Below are 19,379 nucleotides of genomic sequence, written 5' to 3'. Positions count from 1 at the left end.
CAGGTCCCCTTGTCTGTCCCATCCAGTTGGTCCTGTTTGTTTCCCTTACCTGTCTGTTCTGTCCTGTCGGTGCTATTGTCCCTGCCTGTCCATCCCGGTTGTGCCACCAGCCTCAGCTACCCTGGTGGCCCTCGCCACACCAAAGACTGTGCCTGTCCAGCCTGGCCATGCCTCCAGCCTCAGCTATCCCGGTGGCCTTCGCCACACCAGAGACTGTGCCTGTCCATCCCAGTTGTGCCTCCAGCCTCTGCTACCCCGGTGGCCCTTACCACACCAGAGACTGTGCCTGTCCGTTCTGGCTTTGCCTCCAGCCTCAGCTACCCCGGTGGCCCTTGCCACAGAGACTGTGCCTGTCCAGCCTGGCCATACCTCCAGCCTCAGCTAGCCCGGTGGCCCTTGCCACACCAGCGACTGTGCCTGTCCAGCCTGACCGTGCCTCCAGTCTCAGATACCCTGGTGCCACTCGCCATACCAGAGACTGTGCCTGTTCGCCCTGGCCATGCCATCTGCCTCTGCTACCCTCATGTCCCTGTCTACACTTCAGACTCAGTCCTGTCTGCTCCTGTTTCTACCCCTGCGCTCGAGGTCAGCTGCCACAGTCCCTGCCTTTACCCCACAAAAGGGGAGGTCTGGGGTCTTCTTGTGGTCCAGAGGGTCCTCTTTTGCTTGCCGCAGTACCATCCCCGGCGGCGAGCGTGACAGAAGTACAGTAAAAAAAAACACCTTTAGGCCTCCGTCACAAATCCGTGCCTCCGGTCCGTGTTTGCCATTTTTTGCATGTACCGGAGACACGTGCTTACGATGAATCATTTATTTTCATGTTAAAAGCCGCACGTCAGTATTTTTGCACGGAGCGTGTGTACGTTCCGTGCATACGTGTGTCCGTTTAGAAAAAGCGCTGACATGTCTGTGTTGCTTCAGGATCACGTATTCACGGACCCATTACATCCTATAGGTCCGTGTTGACACGGATGATGTACGTGTGCTATCCGTGCAGTCCGTGTCCGTGTGACTCAAATCAAGTTTGTTACAATTTTAAATACTTGCAGGTGGCCAAGGTACCATATTTTTGTTTGCTCAAATCTGCTTTTTACTTTGCATATGTTTGCAGCAAGCATTGTGGTGTTGTTCTGCATGCTTTTATCCAGGTTTTGGGATTATTAATATCTTTAAAAATTATCATGGCTCCACGGGTGGACACGGAGAAACTGATTGCAGCTGTAGAGACTCACCCCCCATTATTCCCAACAAATAATCATTAACTTCATTTGATGAAGATGTGAAATACGGAAAGCATACGGAACACACACTGACTTATTACTCGCACAGAAAAACGCACACACGTAACACACACGTAATGCACACGGACACTACACGGAGAGGAAAAACTGACTCCAAAAACAGAACATGGACTACAAAAACGGACATCGTCACACGTACGATTTTTTCACGTGACTGTGGCACAGGCCTTAGGTATTAGATGGGGAGAAGTGTAGCTAATTCTATAATAAAGAGAATCACAGAACTGGTTAGAGGGCAAGGATAGATAGTTAGAAAATACATTTTATCTGTCAGAACAACCCTTTATGGCAAGATCTTTAAAAAGGTGGTATTATCTGACATACCACCTGTATCAAATGCCACTCCTGAGAGGCAGTGGGCGAATAGGGAGTCCAGGCATTGGTACAAGAAGGAGGGTCTCAAGTTCCTGGAAATCTGAGCTGACTTCTCTGTTGGCTACCAGTTCTATGCTATGGATGCGCTGCATCTCAATGGAGACAGTGTAGCTGTGTTGGGGGATTGAGCACCCTTTTAATCACCGTCTTTATTATACGAGCAGTGAGACTATGAAACTCTCTGCTATACAATCTTGTAACTCAACAACTTAAAAGAAAAGAGTCTGGATGCCTTTTCTGATAAATATAAGATCACAAGTTATGGGTACAAGATTCTGTGATAGCATGGTAATCCAGGGAACTAGTCTGATTGACGCATGTGGAGTTTATGAAAGAACATTACCAAAAATGCAGAAATGAGCATCTGCCTCATAGGGCATTTGACTTCATCTGCACTAACATTTCTGGTTAAACTTGATGGACTACTGTCTTCTTTAAAACTTAAAACCATGTACTACTGTTTTTATTTTATTTTTACCAAAAGTCAGATAACCCCTTTACTTTATTTGCAAGATTGGCAAAAACATGCGGCCACCACAAAGCAGTTATACTGGCTATATGTATAAGGATGGTTCAAAGGTCGAATAACCTCTTTAAGCTGCAATGGTATTCAATTTGTGAATCATCGTATGAATGATCAAAAATCAGCCATTAGTTTAGACATTCCCTAAGAAATATAATATCTGTTTACAGAAGACTATGTTACGCTCCTATATAAGACACTTTATGACTCTGGTGCACTTAGAATGTATATATAATGGACTTACCTAGAGACAGCAATGTCTCAGAAGCAACCTTACTAAGCTCTTCATTATCAGACTGACAGATGGTGACAAGAATATTAATGCTTTCTTTCGCCTAAAATACACAAAGTGCACAAGGTTACATAGCTGACATATGTTGGCTGAGTTCAACATTTATAAAAGTACAAAACAATCATGAGAACCAGAGGCAGGTGATGAACACCTGTAATGTACAGTCTAATTGCCCTATGAAAATGACATTATCTTTCAATCATTCTTTTATATCTATATAATTGGAGACATCCTTGGACATTAAGGCATCAGGCATTGAAACATCACAAATTATACAGAAGGTTAACTAAAAAAATAATTTGCACCATTGACCAAAACCATTTTCCGAAGATTTTTCTTGCATATTTTTACAGAAGCTTTCTTCCTTCAGGTGCACAGTTTGACCCCTTGCACATTAAAATGTTGTATACTCCAAATTACCACATGTTCAGCATGGGTTATTCATCATGCAGTCTAGTTGTGTAGCTGGTTAGGAAGTCACAAGTCAGAGATTCAAGTCAATAGCCTACTAAAATGGCAAGATGTCGAAAAAATGAAGAAACAGGAACAGGCATGTTGCTCTGCTAAAAGTTTCTGGTAGTGGTTCATTCATTTTCCCGAATAAGACCACATGCATGCTCGGTCAAACTGAGTATGCATGTGTAGCGCCCCTGAAGGTTTCAGGGTGCTACAGGGACCTCCATCCTCTCCTAGGGTGCAGGGCCTATTCCCCAAGGTCCCAGGGAACTCAGTGCCACTACCACCACAACACACAAATCCCAGCTACCGCACCCAACCAGTGACTGCTGCTCAAAAACCAGGGTGTTGTGTTAGCTGTCTATTAGGCCAACCCAGGGGGACTAGACAGACTGGTGGGTGGGGACAAGTCAGTTTAGTGGCGAGCTCCAAAGAGAGAGGAGCTGGAAGTGGAGTGCAGAGCTCCCAGGAGTGGGGAGCTAGGAGGGGAACCTGCCAGCTGGGTGTGTAGCATTGACCCAGGAGCTGAGGCGGACAGTTGCCAGTCAGGGGTGACCTGTACCTGAGGTTTGCCAAGGACACTGCCTAGAGGAGAGGCAGTGGACGCCAAGACGGTGCAGCAAATCCCTCTAGAACTGTGCACGGACAGGGCACAGGGCCCTAGATCAGGGAAGAGCTTCAGGTGCCCTGATAATTAACCTGCCCAGGGAGGGATCTCCACGACCCTCTTTGACCCAAAAGATCTGGGGGCAACAGCAGCACCGATTCCGGACCAGGGTCCCGAGACTCCAAGTACCGGCCCTACAGGGTCTATGCTGCAAGCCAGATGGACAAAGGGGCTGTAAAACAGCCAGAGAACCCAAAGTTTCAGGCTTGGGATCTCACCACAGACTTCAATATAAAGTGGAAAGGTAGAGCAACTGGATCACTACTTGGCACTGATAGTACCGAGACCAGAACGGGCGTCCCAGAGCTCTGAGTGAGTAAGGACTTGGTTTACAAACTGTGTGTGGTCCCTGTCTCCTACACCATCCCCCTCATCTAGGACCACGATAACCAGCAGTGCGTGTCCCTGTTTCCTGCATTGTGCACCTCATCCAACACCAAGAGGTTTCATAGACTGTTCCTGCACTATCTACCTAGATCAAACACCACGAGGGCACCGGGGCCTTCCCTACCTGCGGAGGGACTCACATCTAGCTTCTCCTTTCCATCAGCCCCGACCCCCTTACATAGCAGCGGCAGTATGCCCATTACCGCAACCCGCAGGTGGCATCACGAACACTTCTCCCTTGTAAATACCCCCCTTCATCGAGTGTCTGCTAAACCCCGGGTCCGGGGACACTCGAGCCACAGTAATCCCAGATCAGATCAGCTCGCCTGCCTAGGTGCGGCACACATGTTATGCTGATGGAAAGAAAAACCTATTGGCGACACATGCAATTGGTCAACAGCTATGGATAGTATTTTTAGGAGACCCCTTTTACTTGTGAGATTAACAGTGACATTATAGCCACCGATTTATCAAAGGAAAATTTGCCAGAATTCTGGAGTAAATTGCATGGAAAAAAACCCACAAATTTTTTGTGCAACTCAGAGTTGATCAAAAATGTTGCGATTTTTGTAGTTTTCACTCCAGGTTTTTCCACCTCCGCCAAACTAGATGGAGCTGATGCCATTGCTCATCTAATTTATGATGAGCTGTGGCATTCTTTTTGCCACAAACCTGGAGTGACATATGTAGCGACCCACATGGAGGCACATACCACTTGTCAGACACTCGCGCCTGTTAATGATTCAGGAGCATCTGACTCAAAGACCGGTGTGAAAATTACTGGTATTGGTGAATCGGGGATGTGTGTAGCTTGTACCAGAATTATACCAATCCGTTGTGCAAAAGGACCAAATGCAAAAGTACAAACCTTGTAAGAGTATGTTTATATACATAGATTTTTCCTAAGGATACCGCTTTAAGTTTTTTTCCTCACCTGAATACATGTTGTACACAAAGCTGGTGTTTAGTTGGAGTTTTTAGAGGATGACATATAAGAATGTCTTTACTGAAGCTCCAGAAAAGCGCTCCCCGTATTCTGACATAATGATTCTACTATGCATAACTGCTAAAAGTAATGAACAATATTCACATTTGATATTTTTTTTTGTAACTATAAAGGTTGTTCTTGACTTCAATTCTTTACAAGATTTTGCATACAGTTATGTGTGTGTTGAATCAGTTCCATTATTATGCTGCCAAGATCAGCATGTAAAATGTACACGACTGGTCTTAGGCGCTAGGGAGATAACCGTCAAAGAAATAGACTTCAAAAAGACCTGCAGACACATGCCCATGCCACCTGGTGAGCGGCAGACAAAGGCCGGATTGGTGCAGCTAATGAACATCTAACTGACTCTACCCTTGACTCTGGCACCAGGATTCAGAGATTTTTTAAGAAATTCAAACTCTTACACAATAGGACTTTTTAATGCGGTCTTAGGTAGTGCCAGCCATGTAGACAGCAAACTACCAAACTGAGAAATCCCAGCCAAGAAACTTGCACACACAACTTTTTCAATGTCATGGTGATGTTACTGAAACATACACAAATAAATTTCATGTCTGGAATGGAAGATCTACAGAATTAAGTTTACTCTTGTGAGTTTCATATTTCCAGACTAGCTGCATATTTTAGGCTTCAGTTGTTCTTGTGTCTGATTCTATCTGTCCTCCTTACCTGCCATTATTTATACTTTAGTCCACAGCTCACTTCAATCTGCTTTACATAGGTCATTGACTATTGAGGTACTAAAATAAGGCGGCATAGGCAACAGATCGAAGAACCAAGGAAGGAAGATCCAGCGCTACAACATTGTGGGCCTGACGCGTTTCTGGCTATACAACCTTAGTCTTACTTTGACTGAGGTTGTATAGCCAGAAACACGTCTGCACCGTAATGTTACTATTGGTGCTTTTAATCAACTTTTTTTAATGGATTTTAAATAAAAAAATCTAATTTACGGATTGTTAATGCTGGATTTTCCTTCTTTGGTCCTTTACCTTTATCGCTGTGCTCACCAAATTAGCACCCATCGGCTTAGGATTTCTCATACAAACGAATGTTTCAACAGCAAGGGGTGATAAACTCTGTTTTTTCCTTGCATAGGTCATAGATATCTATATAACAACTCTGCCAATCTAATCCTAAATTCAAGGAATAACCACAATTTGATGGACATGAGGACAGTCAGTGAATCCAAGATGCATAAGTTATTGGTCTAGACCAGGGGTCTCAAACTCGGCTGGGTGTATGGGCCGCACCGAGGAAAAAAATAATTTGGGGGGCCGCATTCTTTGCAGGACAAAGTGACATTTTTATTGGTACCATATATATATTTTTTACACACCTTTGGATGACTGATTTTCAACATTTTTCACTTGTTTATTATAACAAATGTGCACATTCTTTGGTTAAATCTAAAAAAAATAAATTTGATGTTAAAAAAAAGTCATGCCTTATTTTGTTTTTTTTTTACATTTTATCCCTTTCTTGTAACTAATAGTGTTACAATTATCTATATAGAAATTTTGGCCAACATCCTTTAGTAATGTTCCCTATCCTATAGTAATGTGCCCACCTTGTCCCCATCCTATAGTAATGACCCCAGCCTTGTCCCTATTCTATAGTAATGTCCCCATCCAATAGTATTATGCCCATCCTTGTAATGTCCCCATCTTTTAGTAATGTCCCCATCCTATAGTCATGTGCCCACCTCGTCCCCATCCTATAGTCATGTGCCCACCTTGTCCCTATTCTGTAGTCATGTGCCTACGTTGTCCCCCATCCTATAGTCATGTGCCCACCTTGTCCCTATTCTGTAGTCATGTGCCTACGTTGTCCCCCATCCTATAGTCATGTGCCCACCTTGTCCCTATTCTGTAGTCATGTGCCTACGTTGTCCCCCATCCTATAGTCATGTGCCCACCTTGTCCCTATTCTGTAGTCATGTGCCTACGTTGTCCCCCATCCTATAGTCATGTGCCCACCTTGTCCCTATTCTGTAGTCATGTGCCTACCTTGTCCCCCATCCTATAGTCATGTGCCCACCCTGTCCCCATCCTATAGACATGTGCCCACCTTGTCCCCATCCTATAGACATGTGCCCACCTTGTCCCCATCCTATAGTCATGTGCCCACCTTGTCCCCATCCTATAGTCATGTGCCCACCTTGTCCCCATCCTATAGTCATGTGCCCACCTTGTCCCTATTCTATAGTAATGTCCCCATCCTGTAGTAATGGAAGGGGGGGGGGGCAGTGGCGGCGGCGGGTAAAAGGTGATAATTTACCGATCGTTCTCGGCTTCCACCCACAGATTCCTGAGTGAAGCTGAGGGGGCGGTCTCTGGCCCCAGATCCACAGTGATTGGACAGATCGGTCACATGTCCGGTCTCTCCAATCAGAGCTGGGGGCGGGTGAAACTGAGGTCACCCAGCTCCAGCCAATGATCGGTGCTACAGCTGCACTGATCATGGCTGGATTTCAATGTTACAGCCATTTTCAATGGCTGGAACATTACAGTGGCTGTGATTGGCTGACGAATGCCGCACAGCCAATCACAGCCTCCGTAGGTCCGGGGAGGAGACACCACCCCTCCTGAGGTCCCCTCCTCCCCGAATCTAAGGTATTTGCTATGCAAACAGCGATCGCAGCCACCGGGGCTGCGATTTCGCCATGACGTACTGGGTATTTCATGGATCCTTAAGTACCAGGGAGCCATGATGTACCCAGTACGTCATAGGTCGCTAAGGGGTTAATGTGCCGTCCTTCACATACACAAAAAATAAAAAAACACCATTCTTCTCACCTGTCCCGCATTCCCTCGGCTCCTCACCTCTGCTTCTCGCTGTCTGCAGGCCGGTGACTATCGCGGCCGGTGCAGGGGCCACAGCCCCTGGCAGCGATTTATGTCAGATCAGATGATTGTTTTGCCGGCGCTGCGCGCGCACAGTCCTTGCCTCTGAGAACGCAGCGCCGGCAAAACACTCATCTAACAAAGTGCAGACAGTGGCTGCGTCCCCTGCACCGGCCGCGATAGTGAACAGGGGCACGGGCCTGGGGGCCGCACGAAGCAGCCTGACGGGCCGCGTGTTTGAGACCCCTGGTCTAGACATTCCTAAAATGCACATTTATCATGAGGTTCATGCTGTTTGGAAATCTATAGTATATAATTTTTTAATCAAGGTTTTAACCACCTACTGGTTTGCTTAGTTAGGGCCAGAAATGTGCAACACAATTCCGGCACATTGTCATGCACATTAGGTCACAGCCTTTTCCAATAAACCAAATGCCATCACACTTCCACCACACCATGTCATGTGAAATATGTTAAAGGTAAGCCATCATAAGAAAATTATGTTGTTTGAATGTTTTTTCTTCTTCTACATATTACAATCTGTGTTAAAATTTTAAAAAAATTCTTTCAATTTTCACATTGGCCAATGGAGCTTTTTAGTTCTTGCTGGTTTGAAACTGAGAGGTTACTCCCAGGATACAGCGGGTCACGAACGAGGAATGAGACCAGACTAGGTTTAACTGCAAACTTTTTATAATCCGATAAAGGCAACAGGGATGTAAAGCAAATGTAAACACAAAGAAATGTACAGGCTCCCGATTACTAAACCGGGATCAGACTGCTGGGCTAAGGACTGACTCCAGTAGGACAGGAACCAACATGAATAGTTTACCTAACCAGGAACTTCTGGAAACACTCCAAGGTGTAAATCACTGGATGTATGAAGGAGCTGTCCCTGGATTAGCACACCAATTAACAATCTTAGCAGACACTCTAATTCCCCACACTTCCCCCACACATATAAGCAACACAGGAAAGTACCCCGGGGTTTACCACTTGCTAGCACAAATCCACAAACAGTACTGCAGCAATGGCTGCTGCGTAGTATATATTAGACCTGGTCTGGTGCCAAAACCCCTATTGAGTCAGTGTCCGCAAAAAGATATAGGCCAGGCCTGAGCTCAGGACTCACTGTTACACGTATTTATCTCCAGGGGAGTCTCCAGGCAAAGGGATATCCGATCTGCAGTAGTTGTCTCTCTCAGGTAGCTGTTTATATCCACTCACAAGCAGCTGAGTTGGCTCTGCTCACACAGCAGTCAGCAGCCTCTCTCACCCCAGGTCTGCTAGCACCGACCAGGACACCGGCAGCCACCTCTCTCCAGTCCCTCTGCTCTGAGTCCCTCCCCTCCTTCCTCTAGGTCACACAGACCTCCCTCTGGTGGCTGGGAGGAGCGATTGCTGCTGGCTCATCAGGATCAGCAGCCCTCCCACATAACACTGCAGCTGACTCACCAGGAGGAGTTATCACGGCTGACTCATGAGTCCTCTCACACTGTTTTCAGGAAACAACACATGTAAATAGACATGGTCAGACCCCCAACCCTATCTTGTACAGTACAGACCAAAAGTTGTCCAAACTTTTCACACCTTTACACCTTCTCATTCAAAGAGTTTTCTTTATTTTCATGACTCTGAAAATTGGAGATTCACATTGAAGGCATCAAAACTATGAATTAACACATGTGGAATGAAATACTTAACAAAAAAGTGTGAAACAACTGAAAATATGTCTTATATTCTAGGTTCTTCAAAGTAGCCACCTTTTGCTTTGATTACTGCTTTGCACAGTATTGGCATTCTCTTGATGAGCTTCAAGAGGTAGTCACCAGAAATGGTCTTCCCACACTCTTGACGGAGTTCCCAGAGATGCTTAGCAATTGTTGGCCCTTTTGCCTTCACTCTGCGGTCCAGCTCACCCCAAACTATCTCGATTGCGTTAATTCATAGGGGCCCTTTGCACACTACGACATCGCAAGCCGATGCTGCGATGCCGAGCGCGATAGTCCCCGCCTCTGTCGCAGCTGCGATATCATGGTGATAGCTGCTGTAGCGATTATCATCGCTACGGCAGCTTCACATGCACTCACCTGCCCTGCGACGTCGCTCTGGCCGGCGACCCGCCTCCTTCCTAAGGGGGGGGGGTCGTGTGGCGTCACAGCGACGTCACACGGCAGGCGGCTAATAGAAGCGGAGGGACGGAGATGAGCCGGACGTAAACATCCCGCCCACCTCTTTCCTTCCGCATTGCAGATGGGACACAGGTAGGAGATGTTCCTCGCTCCTGCGACTTCATACACAGCGATGTGTGCTGCCGCAGGAACGAGGAACAACATCGTACCGTCGCAGCAGCCAAAATAATGAAAATGACAGACACTACACCGATCATACGATACCGACGCTTTTGCGCTCGGTAATCGTAGTTAAAACGATTTACACACTACGATGTCGAGAGTGACGCCGGAAGTGCGTCACTTTCGATTTGACCCCACCGACATCGCCCCTGCGATGTTGTAGTATGCAAAGGGCCCCATAGTTTTGATGCCTTCAATGTGAATCTACAATTTTCAGAGTCATGAAAATTAAGAAAACTCTTTGAATGAGGTGTTGTGGAGACACGGGGCTCAGTGGGTGCTCTCGTCCACTAAAACCCGCCGCCTTTAGAAAGACAGCGTGGCTCAGGGCTCATCCCAATTGAACGCCGGCCTCCTTAACCGTGGGCGTAACACTACTCAGACAACACAGGGTGAGGGAACCACAATAATTAGACTTTATTGGATCCCCAAACAATTAACGGCACATAACACATAACCAGAGAAAACACACAAATGTAACAGGCAACAGAGTCTCACCCTTCCGCTGGCTCACCAGGGATTTAGAATGTCCATGCCTCACAGGTTCCAAGCTGTCTGAGGTCTGCAAAGTCTGTAACAGGTGACTAAACTGTCCCAACCTGAGTGTCCTCCTTAGGTAGTCCTGGTTTGATGTTAAAATCCTGGCAGCCGGAGTCGAAATCCCTAGGCTGTGGATATGGTCTCCAACCGGGACCGGAGTCCCTAGATTGAAGCCATAAGATATCCTGATCCTCTAGTCAGCTCCAAAGAGCTTAGACTGGATCCATCAGCATCCATCAACCTTCCACAACCCTGGTGGCTTAAAGAAGTCCCTTTTATAGCCATAACCTTCCCTTAGGATACACTGCGTCCTCATCGATTGGTTGGACAAGATTGCTTCTCCCATTGGATGAATTTCAAGCTGCATGGATAATGTTCATTTAAATGATGTGCATAGAAAGACTCAGTATATCTACATGGAGTCGGCAAGTCACCGACTAGACAATGGCTACTAAGGTAATTACATTATCAATACACAACTACAATACAATGATTACTGGAAGAGACTGGAGATACAATAGCTAAGCAAACATGACTTAGCACACATAAGAACAATAGTCTGGCTGAATGTTAAGAAACTTTAACCCATGAGAGTCCATGTCGTCACAGGTGTCTCCAAACTTTTGGTCTGTACTGTATACTGAAGCCTTTAATGAGCCTGTGGAAAAGGTCATTGTGTAGGGAGGGGCATCAGGGTAAAGGGTGACATCACCTATAGTGCTTGGTGGATCCTGCCTCTGATAATATGGAAACTTGATAAAAATTCATCTAGAAAGGAAAGGAAGTCTGAATCTAAAAAGCCCTAGTGGCCAGTGTAATAATAGGAAGATTAGTCTTTTTTTATAAAGATCATGATATGAGAAAAAAAACATTGGCAACATAAAAAAATACATGTAACGTGAAAACCTGATTTTAACAATTGGTAATTTTCTGATGATAGCTTCCCAGTAAAAAAAATGTCTAAAACACATCATAAATATGATGCACGTCATGAACCACAATTTTTTACACTAGTATTCTGGCACATTTAGTTTGCTTGATATACCACAGTATGTATAAACTCATAATGGTTCTACCAATAGCAATCATCCTGCTGCTTATTCGTCTTTTTCTTTTCTTGGCTTTTCCCTATCAGTCTCTAAATTGTAGCCTTATTGGCTATGCTTGTATTTCTTCAGAAATTGGAATCACTTGACAGAAAAAAAAAATGGCACTCTCACAATACACAGCATTACAAAACTTCATAAACCCCATTCTACATCAAAATAGTCTGCCAAGTGTCCATTGTAAAAAAGGTCAGGCATGGCGTTGTGGTTTCTGCTCTTAACAGCAACCACATCGCGTATGTGAATAGAGACTTATAAATGTAAAAACCTCCTCCATAACCTGCAGTGCTTCACTACTGGAATTTGGACATCACCTAAAACATGACTGCTCCTACTTTTATCAATTATACCCTCAAGAATTAACTTCATAACTCATCTCATAAAACTTAAAAGCTGGGTTAAGATATGGCCTAAACTGTTGTTTCAATCCCAAGACAATGCTGCAATGCTTACTAATGTATCCCTAAAGCCTTCAAGATTGTAAGCTCTTATGGACATCCCCCAATCATTAAAGCACTGCTCCAGTATTTTTTGTATTTTATTGCTGGAGTGATGCTTCCAATCTAAGTTTCCTGCACTTAATCTTATACACACCCTATGGCGTTTTCACCTTTTATCGGAGACGCTCCTCGAAGTTTCAGGCAGTGACTTTTTGGCTGCTCCATGGAGCGCGATAGAGGTCACAACTCAATACAAGTCTATGAAAGCTTCCTTCTGGCTCTCTTAAGGCCCCATCACACACAACGAGATCACTAACGAGATTGTTGCTGAGTCATAGTTTCTGTGACACAGCAACGATCTCGTCAGCAATCTCGTTATGTGTGACACCTACCAGCGATTAAGCCCCTGCTGTGAGATCGCTAGTCATTGACGAATGGTCCGAATCATTTTCTTCAAAGGCGATGTCCTGCTGGGCAGGACCCATCGCTGTGTTTGAAACCTACCAACAACCTCCTAACACGGTCCCAACGCCCGCCAAGATCGTTATACAGGCCGCTGATCGTTACTGCGTCGTTGGTAAGGTCTGACTGTGTGACATGTCACCAGCGACCTCCCAGCGACTTACCAGCGATCCTTATCAGGTTGTATCGTTGTCGGGATCGCTGGTAAGTCGTTGTGTGTGGCTGGGCCTTTAGACTTGCATTGAGAGCTTGTGTCATAATATCTAACTTCTGGCCAGTCAGAAATTGCAGTGACAAGATAGTGCAGCGGGACCGGAGCAGCACCGATAAAAGGTGAAGATGCCGGAGGGTGAGTAAAAGACCGGGAACAGGGACCTTAGATTAGAAGCACCACTGCAGGGCTGAAAAACAAACGCTGCAGTGGTGCTTTAAGTATACTGTTTGCACTGTTGTATGACACTGTACTGTGAAAAATGATACTAGGATACTATAGATGTAAGAATGGTATATTTTCGACACTAGTATAAACACTTTGATGCAGATTCACCATTGCTTTTGGGCTTTTATCTAGTTTTGTGCCAGTTTTTTATTGCGTCGTATTCATGTTTTTATTTGCGCTTTTTTAAAGTCACTTTTTTTACATGGTCTGCTCTATTTTTCCTTTGCTACTGTGCAATGTTTTTGTCTGATTGATTTGTAATTTTTCAAAAATGTGCAATATTTTTTGCACAAATGTACCCCCGTACCCCTGGAGTGATAAATGCACGTGATGAATCTGGCTCTTTGTTTCTGACATATGGTGGATCTATAACATGAGGGTGATTTTTATGTTCAGGCTATTTTATAACCTTCAGCATACTGACGCTTCATATTAACCTGTCTATCCCACTGTGGATGAGAAACCATCAATATTAAACAAAAATTCACAAAAGCATGAAATGAATGAGTAGAATATTTGAGTCTTGATTTATTTACACAATTCCGACCAGTTGCTATAGAACCAGAAATGTGCTATGAGTTTTTCAGTTTTTGGTCATGTGAAGAATTCATATCCAGCCCATTTAGATATCCCAGAGGCTTAAAGACTTCACTTTCCCACGACCATAAGGCCACCTTTCTGCACAAAATGAGCTCAGTGGCGGTATTACCAGCAAACCAGGTTTTTCCCTGTATATCGGTGTCAGTGCTATGTTTAACAGTACACGTGGGAACTGCCCGAGGTGAAGCAAATTACCTGAGCAGTGGCCAAAAATATGACAAAAGAAACAAAGCTCCGCGCATAACAACTGACAAGGGCATACACAGGGCTCAGGATCCTACACATATCTTACATTTACACTGCAAAGCATTCTGTTCAAGGATTAATTATTATTTACTATTGCTGGTAATCTATTAGTGATCCATTTCACTAGACCCATTAGTGCCAGGGACACTGTGCTAGGCACAATTATATCTGAGGGCACTATCTGTGGAACCAAATACTTTAGAGAACATTGGGACTCTTTTACTAACAAAGTCTAACCTTTAGAGTAGAGTCTTAGGCGGGCTTTGCACGCTGCGACATCGGTAACAATGTGTTACCGATGCTGCAGCGATAGTCCCGCCCCCGTCGCACGTTCGATATATAGTGAAAGCTGCCGTAGCGATTATTATCGCTACGGCAGCTTCACACGCACATACCTGCCGTGCGACGTCCCTCTGGCCGGCGACCCGCCTCCTTCCTTAGGGGGCGGGTCGTGCGGCGTCACAGCGACGTCACACGGCAGGCGGCCAATTGAAGTGGAGGGGCGGAGATGAGCAGGATGTAAACATCCCGCCCACCTCCGTCCTTCTCATTGCAGCCGGCGGCAGGTAAGGTGAAGTTCCTCGCTCCTGCGGCTTTACACACAGCGATGTGTGGTGCCGCAGGAGCGAGGAACAACATCGCACCTGTCGCTGCACCGGCATTATGGAAATGTCGGAGGCTGCAGCGATGATACGATAACGACGCTTTGGCGCTCGTTCATCGTATCATCTAGGATTTACACACTACGACATCGCAAGTGACGCCGGATGTGCGTCACTTTCGATTTGACCCCACCGACATCGCACATGCGATGTCGTAGTGTGCAAAGCCGCCCTTAGAATTCTCCAAATTTATCAAAGTGGCTTATGATGAAATATGAATTTGGTGCTTTTTTTAGACTCCCTAGTCTAAGGGGTACTTCACACGCTGCGACATCGCTAGCATTTGCTGGCGATGTCGAGCACGATAGGAACCGCCCCCGTCGTATGGCCGATATGTGGTGATCGCTACCGTAGCGAACATTATCGTTACGGCAGCGTCACACACACATACCTGCTCTGCGGCATCACTGTGATTGGCGAACCGCCTCCTTTCTAAGGGGGCGGTTCGTTTAGCATCACAGCGACGTCACAGCAGCGTCACTGAACCGTCGCCCAATAGAAAAGGAGGGGAGGAGATGAGCCGACGTAACATCCCGCCCACATCCTTCCTTCCTCCTTTTCGGGTGGAGGCAGGTAAGGAGATGTTCGTCGCTCCCGCGATGTCACACATAGCGATGTGTGCTACCGCAGGAATGACGAACAACATTGTACCGGTGGCAGCAGCGATAATAAGGAAATGAACGACGTGTGAACTATCACCGTTTTTGAACGATTTTGCGATCGTTGATCGTCGCTCATTAGTGTTACATGCTGCGATGTCGCAACCGGCGCCGGATGTGCGTCACTAACGACGTGACTCCGACGATATATCGGCAGCGATGTTGCAGCGTGTAAAGCACCCCTAAGTTTATGTCACATAAGAGCTGGCTTACTTTGTGCCAAAAACCTGCCCTTAAATGTTGGTGCATAATCAACTCAAGTGGGGGAGAAAAACCATTGGTGCAACCAGTGTAGCTGCACAGGGCCAAAGAGGTAAGGGCCCACTATTGCCTCTAAATCAGTAAAGAGCTTCTGTCACAGAAGTATTATTGGACTACAAAGATGCCATACAGGGTTTTTCCACAGTGACTTCTATGTCTGCCACTAATCTCAAGAGTAGAAATGAGGTTCAATGTTCGGAGTTCGGGTTCGGAAACAGACTACCAAAAAAATCCCAAACTTTGGGTTTGAAGTTCAAGTGAATTACGAATGCAAACGACTCAAGCAAGCAGCGCTGTGTTTGGATATGAGTGATGCTCAGCCCTGTGCGAGCCACTTGCAGTATTTGAACGGCTCACACTGGGGGTCACATCAGCGTGATCAGATGTTGTGCGCACACAAACAAAAAAAAATAAAAAAATTGAAGAACCCTGCCTACCCTCTCCTGGAGGTGTTCTCATATGGATGGAGACATGAACTGCCCAATTACTGACTTCCATTGAGGTTCAGATCAAGTCGGGGTCAAAAAACAAACTTTTTTAAGGTTCGAATGTACCTGGCGAACAGAACTTCCAAAGGTTCGCTCATCTCTATTAAAGCCTTCCACTATTCCAGCAAAGCTCAAAAAGTAATGTACAATAGTCACACAATTATGAAAATGTGTCTAAAACAAATAACCCATGATGCAAGGCATGTAAGACAGTTTTTTCTTGTAAAGGAGTTATCTATTGACTTGTGATGCGAAAGTGAGGAGCACTGATGATGTTACCAACTGCATACCTGCTCATCATACCGGCAGGTATGGTGCACATTTTGTGATTATTAGAAAGGATAAGATACATGCCCAATAGCTGCAAAATGGTGCATGTTGTAACATTATTGGCATTGGAAGTGAGCGGCTCTGAGTGTCGCCAGATGACCCCTTCAAACCAGAATTCTGGCATATTTAGCTTAGCAGATCTTTTCTGTGGTACTACTATTACCGAATCAGGAGGATCTGCATAGCACAGCTTTTTGAGGCATAGTGTGAGAAGGCATTGGATAGCACAATATGCAGGGTATAAGAAGGATTACACTGCTGTTTGGGCACCAGAATGGGACTTTGCATTTTCGAGGTGGAGTAGATGATGAAAACGTGAGGAATCTAAGTGTCTAGACAGCAGAGAGAAGTCATGCCTGGTAGAAGGATTCACGATGGTCTGAGCTGAATAGAGTTAAAGGTAGGGTCTCACTGTTTTTTTATTTTTGTATTAATAATAGTGATTATGAAATAAAGTATTTTTAATACAAAAATAAACTCACTGTTTATTTAGTTTTTATTTAATTCTACTTTTACTGACACACTGGGGGCTGCCATCTTCGATTTGGTGTTTGTAACGACAGTTACTCACCTCCTTTATGGCAGCCCCTGTGCATAAAGAACAGTGGTCGGGATCCGACCCCATAGACTAACAGAGTAGGCGTCTGCTGTGACCTGGACGCGCCCCCTGGGCTGTCCAGATCACAGCAGAAGGACTGAGATCAGCGCCGTGTTTGTGGAGGTTCCCCCCTGTCACCGGCCGGGATGGGTGAGTACCGGTATGCTACTCCCCCCACTGCCGATGCTGCTCCCCAGCCCCCACCGTCCCAGCTACCACCAACCCCCTTGCTTATGTGTGCTCACCGGCCTCTGCTCTTAACTGCTCAGTGGGGCAGCGCGGTATACCGTGCGTGAGTACCGGTACAGTGTCCTCCACCGCCGTCGCTGCTCCTCAGTCCCCACCACTCCTTCCCCGACATCACCAAATACCCCCCCCTTGTGTGTGCTCACCCCTGACCTCTCCTCCTAGCAGCTCGGTGGGGCAGCGCGGTATACAGTAAATCTCCAATTTATATGAATCAGCTCACCGTGTAAGGCTCAATCCCGATTCCGTCCTGGAGCACGGACAGGCACTGCCACAGCCCAATGAAATGCAGAAAAAAGAGGATGTCCAGCCCTTCAGGCAAAGAATCATGTCTTTATTTCATCATGCAGACACAGAGAATGACATGACCAGCACTACGCGTTTCAGGTGAAAACACTCACCCTTGATCATGATTAAGGGTGAGTGTTTTCACCTGAAACGCGTAGTGCTGGTCATGTCATTCTCTGTGTCTGCATGATGAAATAAAGACGTGATTCTTTGCCTGAAGAGCTGGACATCCTCTTTTTTCTGCATACAGTAAATCTCCCTGCTTGTGTCAATCTGCAGAACGTTGCTCCTCTTGATACATACACAGGAATAGCCTGCAGAGCGTTGCTCCTGACACATGACACAGGAGGAGCGACGCACTGCAAGCTATATATCCCTTACAGCAAGCAGAGATGTTGGGGAATGTTTCTATTCACTGACAACAAGCACAGATGATGGGGAATGTTTCCACTTATCCTTTTGGAAACACCCAGATTGGGAGAGGAGGTGACATCACACTCAGGCGAGCAGATTCTGCCCACTTTTACTGCAGTTGTAATGCAAGATTTTTCTACAGTGGGATTTCTGTAGGATTTCAGCAGCTGCTCCCCCTGGTATTTAAGAGTAGAAAATATCAAACTTTTAATTTTTTTAAAAATATTTTTCTCAGTTAAAAACAAATAATAATGTGTAAACATAACATTAAAACATTAATAGTTTATATTTTTTCAGTTATTGAAAAAAAAAAAAAATTTGACGACACCTTCCCTTTAAGGAAAGAAACCCGTCCACAATCAGAGAAGATGTGACTTGTGAATCACTAGAGGTAATAGTGAATGTTGTAAGTGACTGATCATTGCTGTACTCCCCAGTATGTTCTGTAGTTGTGAATTTAGTAGTATCTATCCAGTGAATATGTGCTATTGTGTTATAAGTATCTAGGCCTAACATGCATGTCTTTAGCATAACGTGAGGTTTGATTGAGGCACATTTACATTTGAGAAGGGGTTCACAACTTTTGTAAGGCCGAGGGCCACTTGTCAGATAGAACTAACCCCGTGGGCTGAAATATTACCTTCTGAAAAATGTACTGCATAGAATGTGGCATAAATATCTAATAGGAGCTAGCTCCATTTCTATCAGGAAGGTAGAGGTAGCTTTTAGTGGGTGTCCATTCTAGAAAGAAGGAAATCATGCATTCAGCTCTCTACACTGCAATATTTGCTAGAAACTGGTACATTCCCTTCTCCTGTAAACTACAATGAATAAAACTGCACTCATACCTGGCCATTTTTTCACCTCATGTATTCCTTTAAGTTTTATAGGAGTCAGGACTCACCTATTCTGCTACAAAATAACTTCTCCAGAAATGACCACACAGCACACCATTCTTAATAACTAGAGATGATTGAATAGTGAAAAATTTGGGTTATTCGATACAAATAATTTTTATTACTCGTCACAAATAATGAATCCAATGCAAGTCAATGGGAAACCCGAATAATTTTCAGGAGGACCTTTGAAGTCGGACTGGGAGGACCGTAAAAATGCTGAAATGGATGGAAAAATGTTGAAACTGAATGGGAACAGCATAGGGAAGATAAATGGGTGCATTTCTCACTCATATTTGGTTTTGGCATCTTTGATTGGCTAACCTCATAGTAGCTGTCTGGGTTCCCTAATGTAGTGTAAAAGGAAATAAATAAATAAATAAATGAAAAAAATGTTGCAGTGACCACCATATATGGATACCCAGCACAGATAAAGCATATGGCTACAGGCCCCTTCCCCCAGCCGTGCACATTATCTTAACAGTGTATCAAAA

General features: G+C 45.2%; 1 protein-coding gene across 3 annotated transcripts in view; it reads right to left on the bottom strand.

Moving 5' to 3' along the window:
• Positions 1-19,379, bottom strand: part of RIPOR2 (RHO family interacting cell polarization regulator 2) — a 243,360-nt gene that overhangs the window by 9,637 nt on the left and 214,344 nt on the right. For all 3 annotated transcript variants that reach the window (XM_075314675.1, XM_075314678.1, XM_075314676.1), the window contains one exon: positions 2,444-2,534. In XM_075314675.1, the coding sequence (XP_075170790.1) occupies positions 2,444-2,534 (91 nt within the window). The remainder of the gene's footprint in view (positions 1-2,443; positions 2,535-19,379) is intronic.

Source organism: Anomaloglossus baeobatrachus, chromosome 6 (genome assembly GCF_048569485.1).
Source record: "Anomaloglossus baeobatrachus isolate aAnoBae1 chromosome 6, aAnoBae1.hap1, whole genome shotgun sequence".
Lineage (NCBI taxonomy): Eukaryota > Metazoa > Chordata > Amphibia > Anura > Aromobatidae > Anomaloglossus > Anomaloglossus baeobatrachus.
Note: the sequence above shows the minus strand (reverse complement) of the source record. Positions and strands in the feature narration are given on the sequence as shown.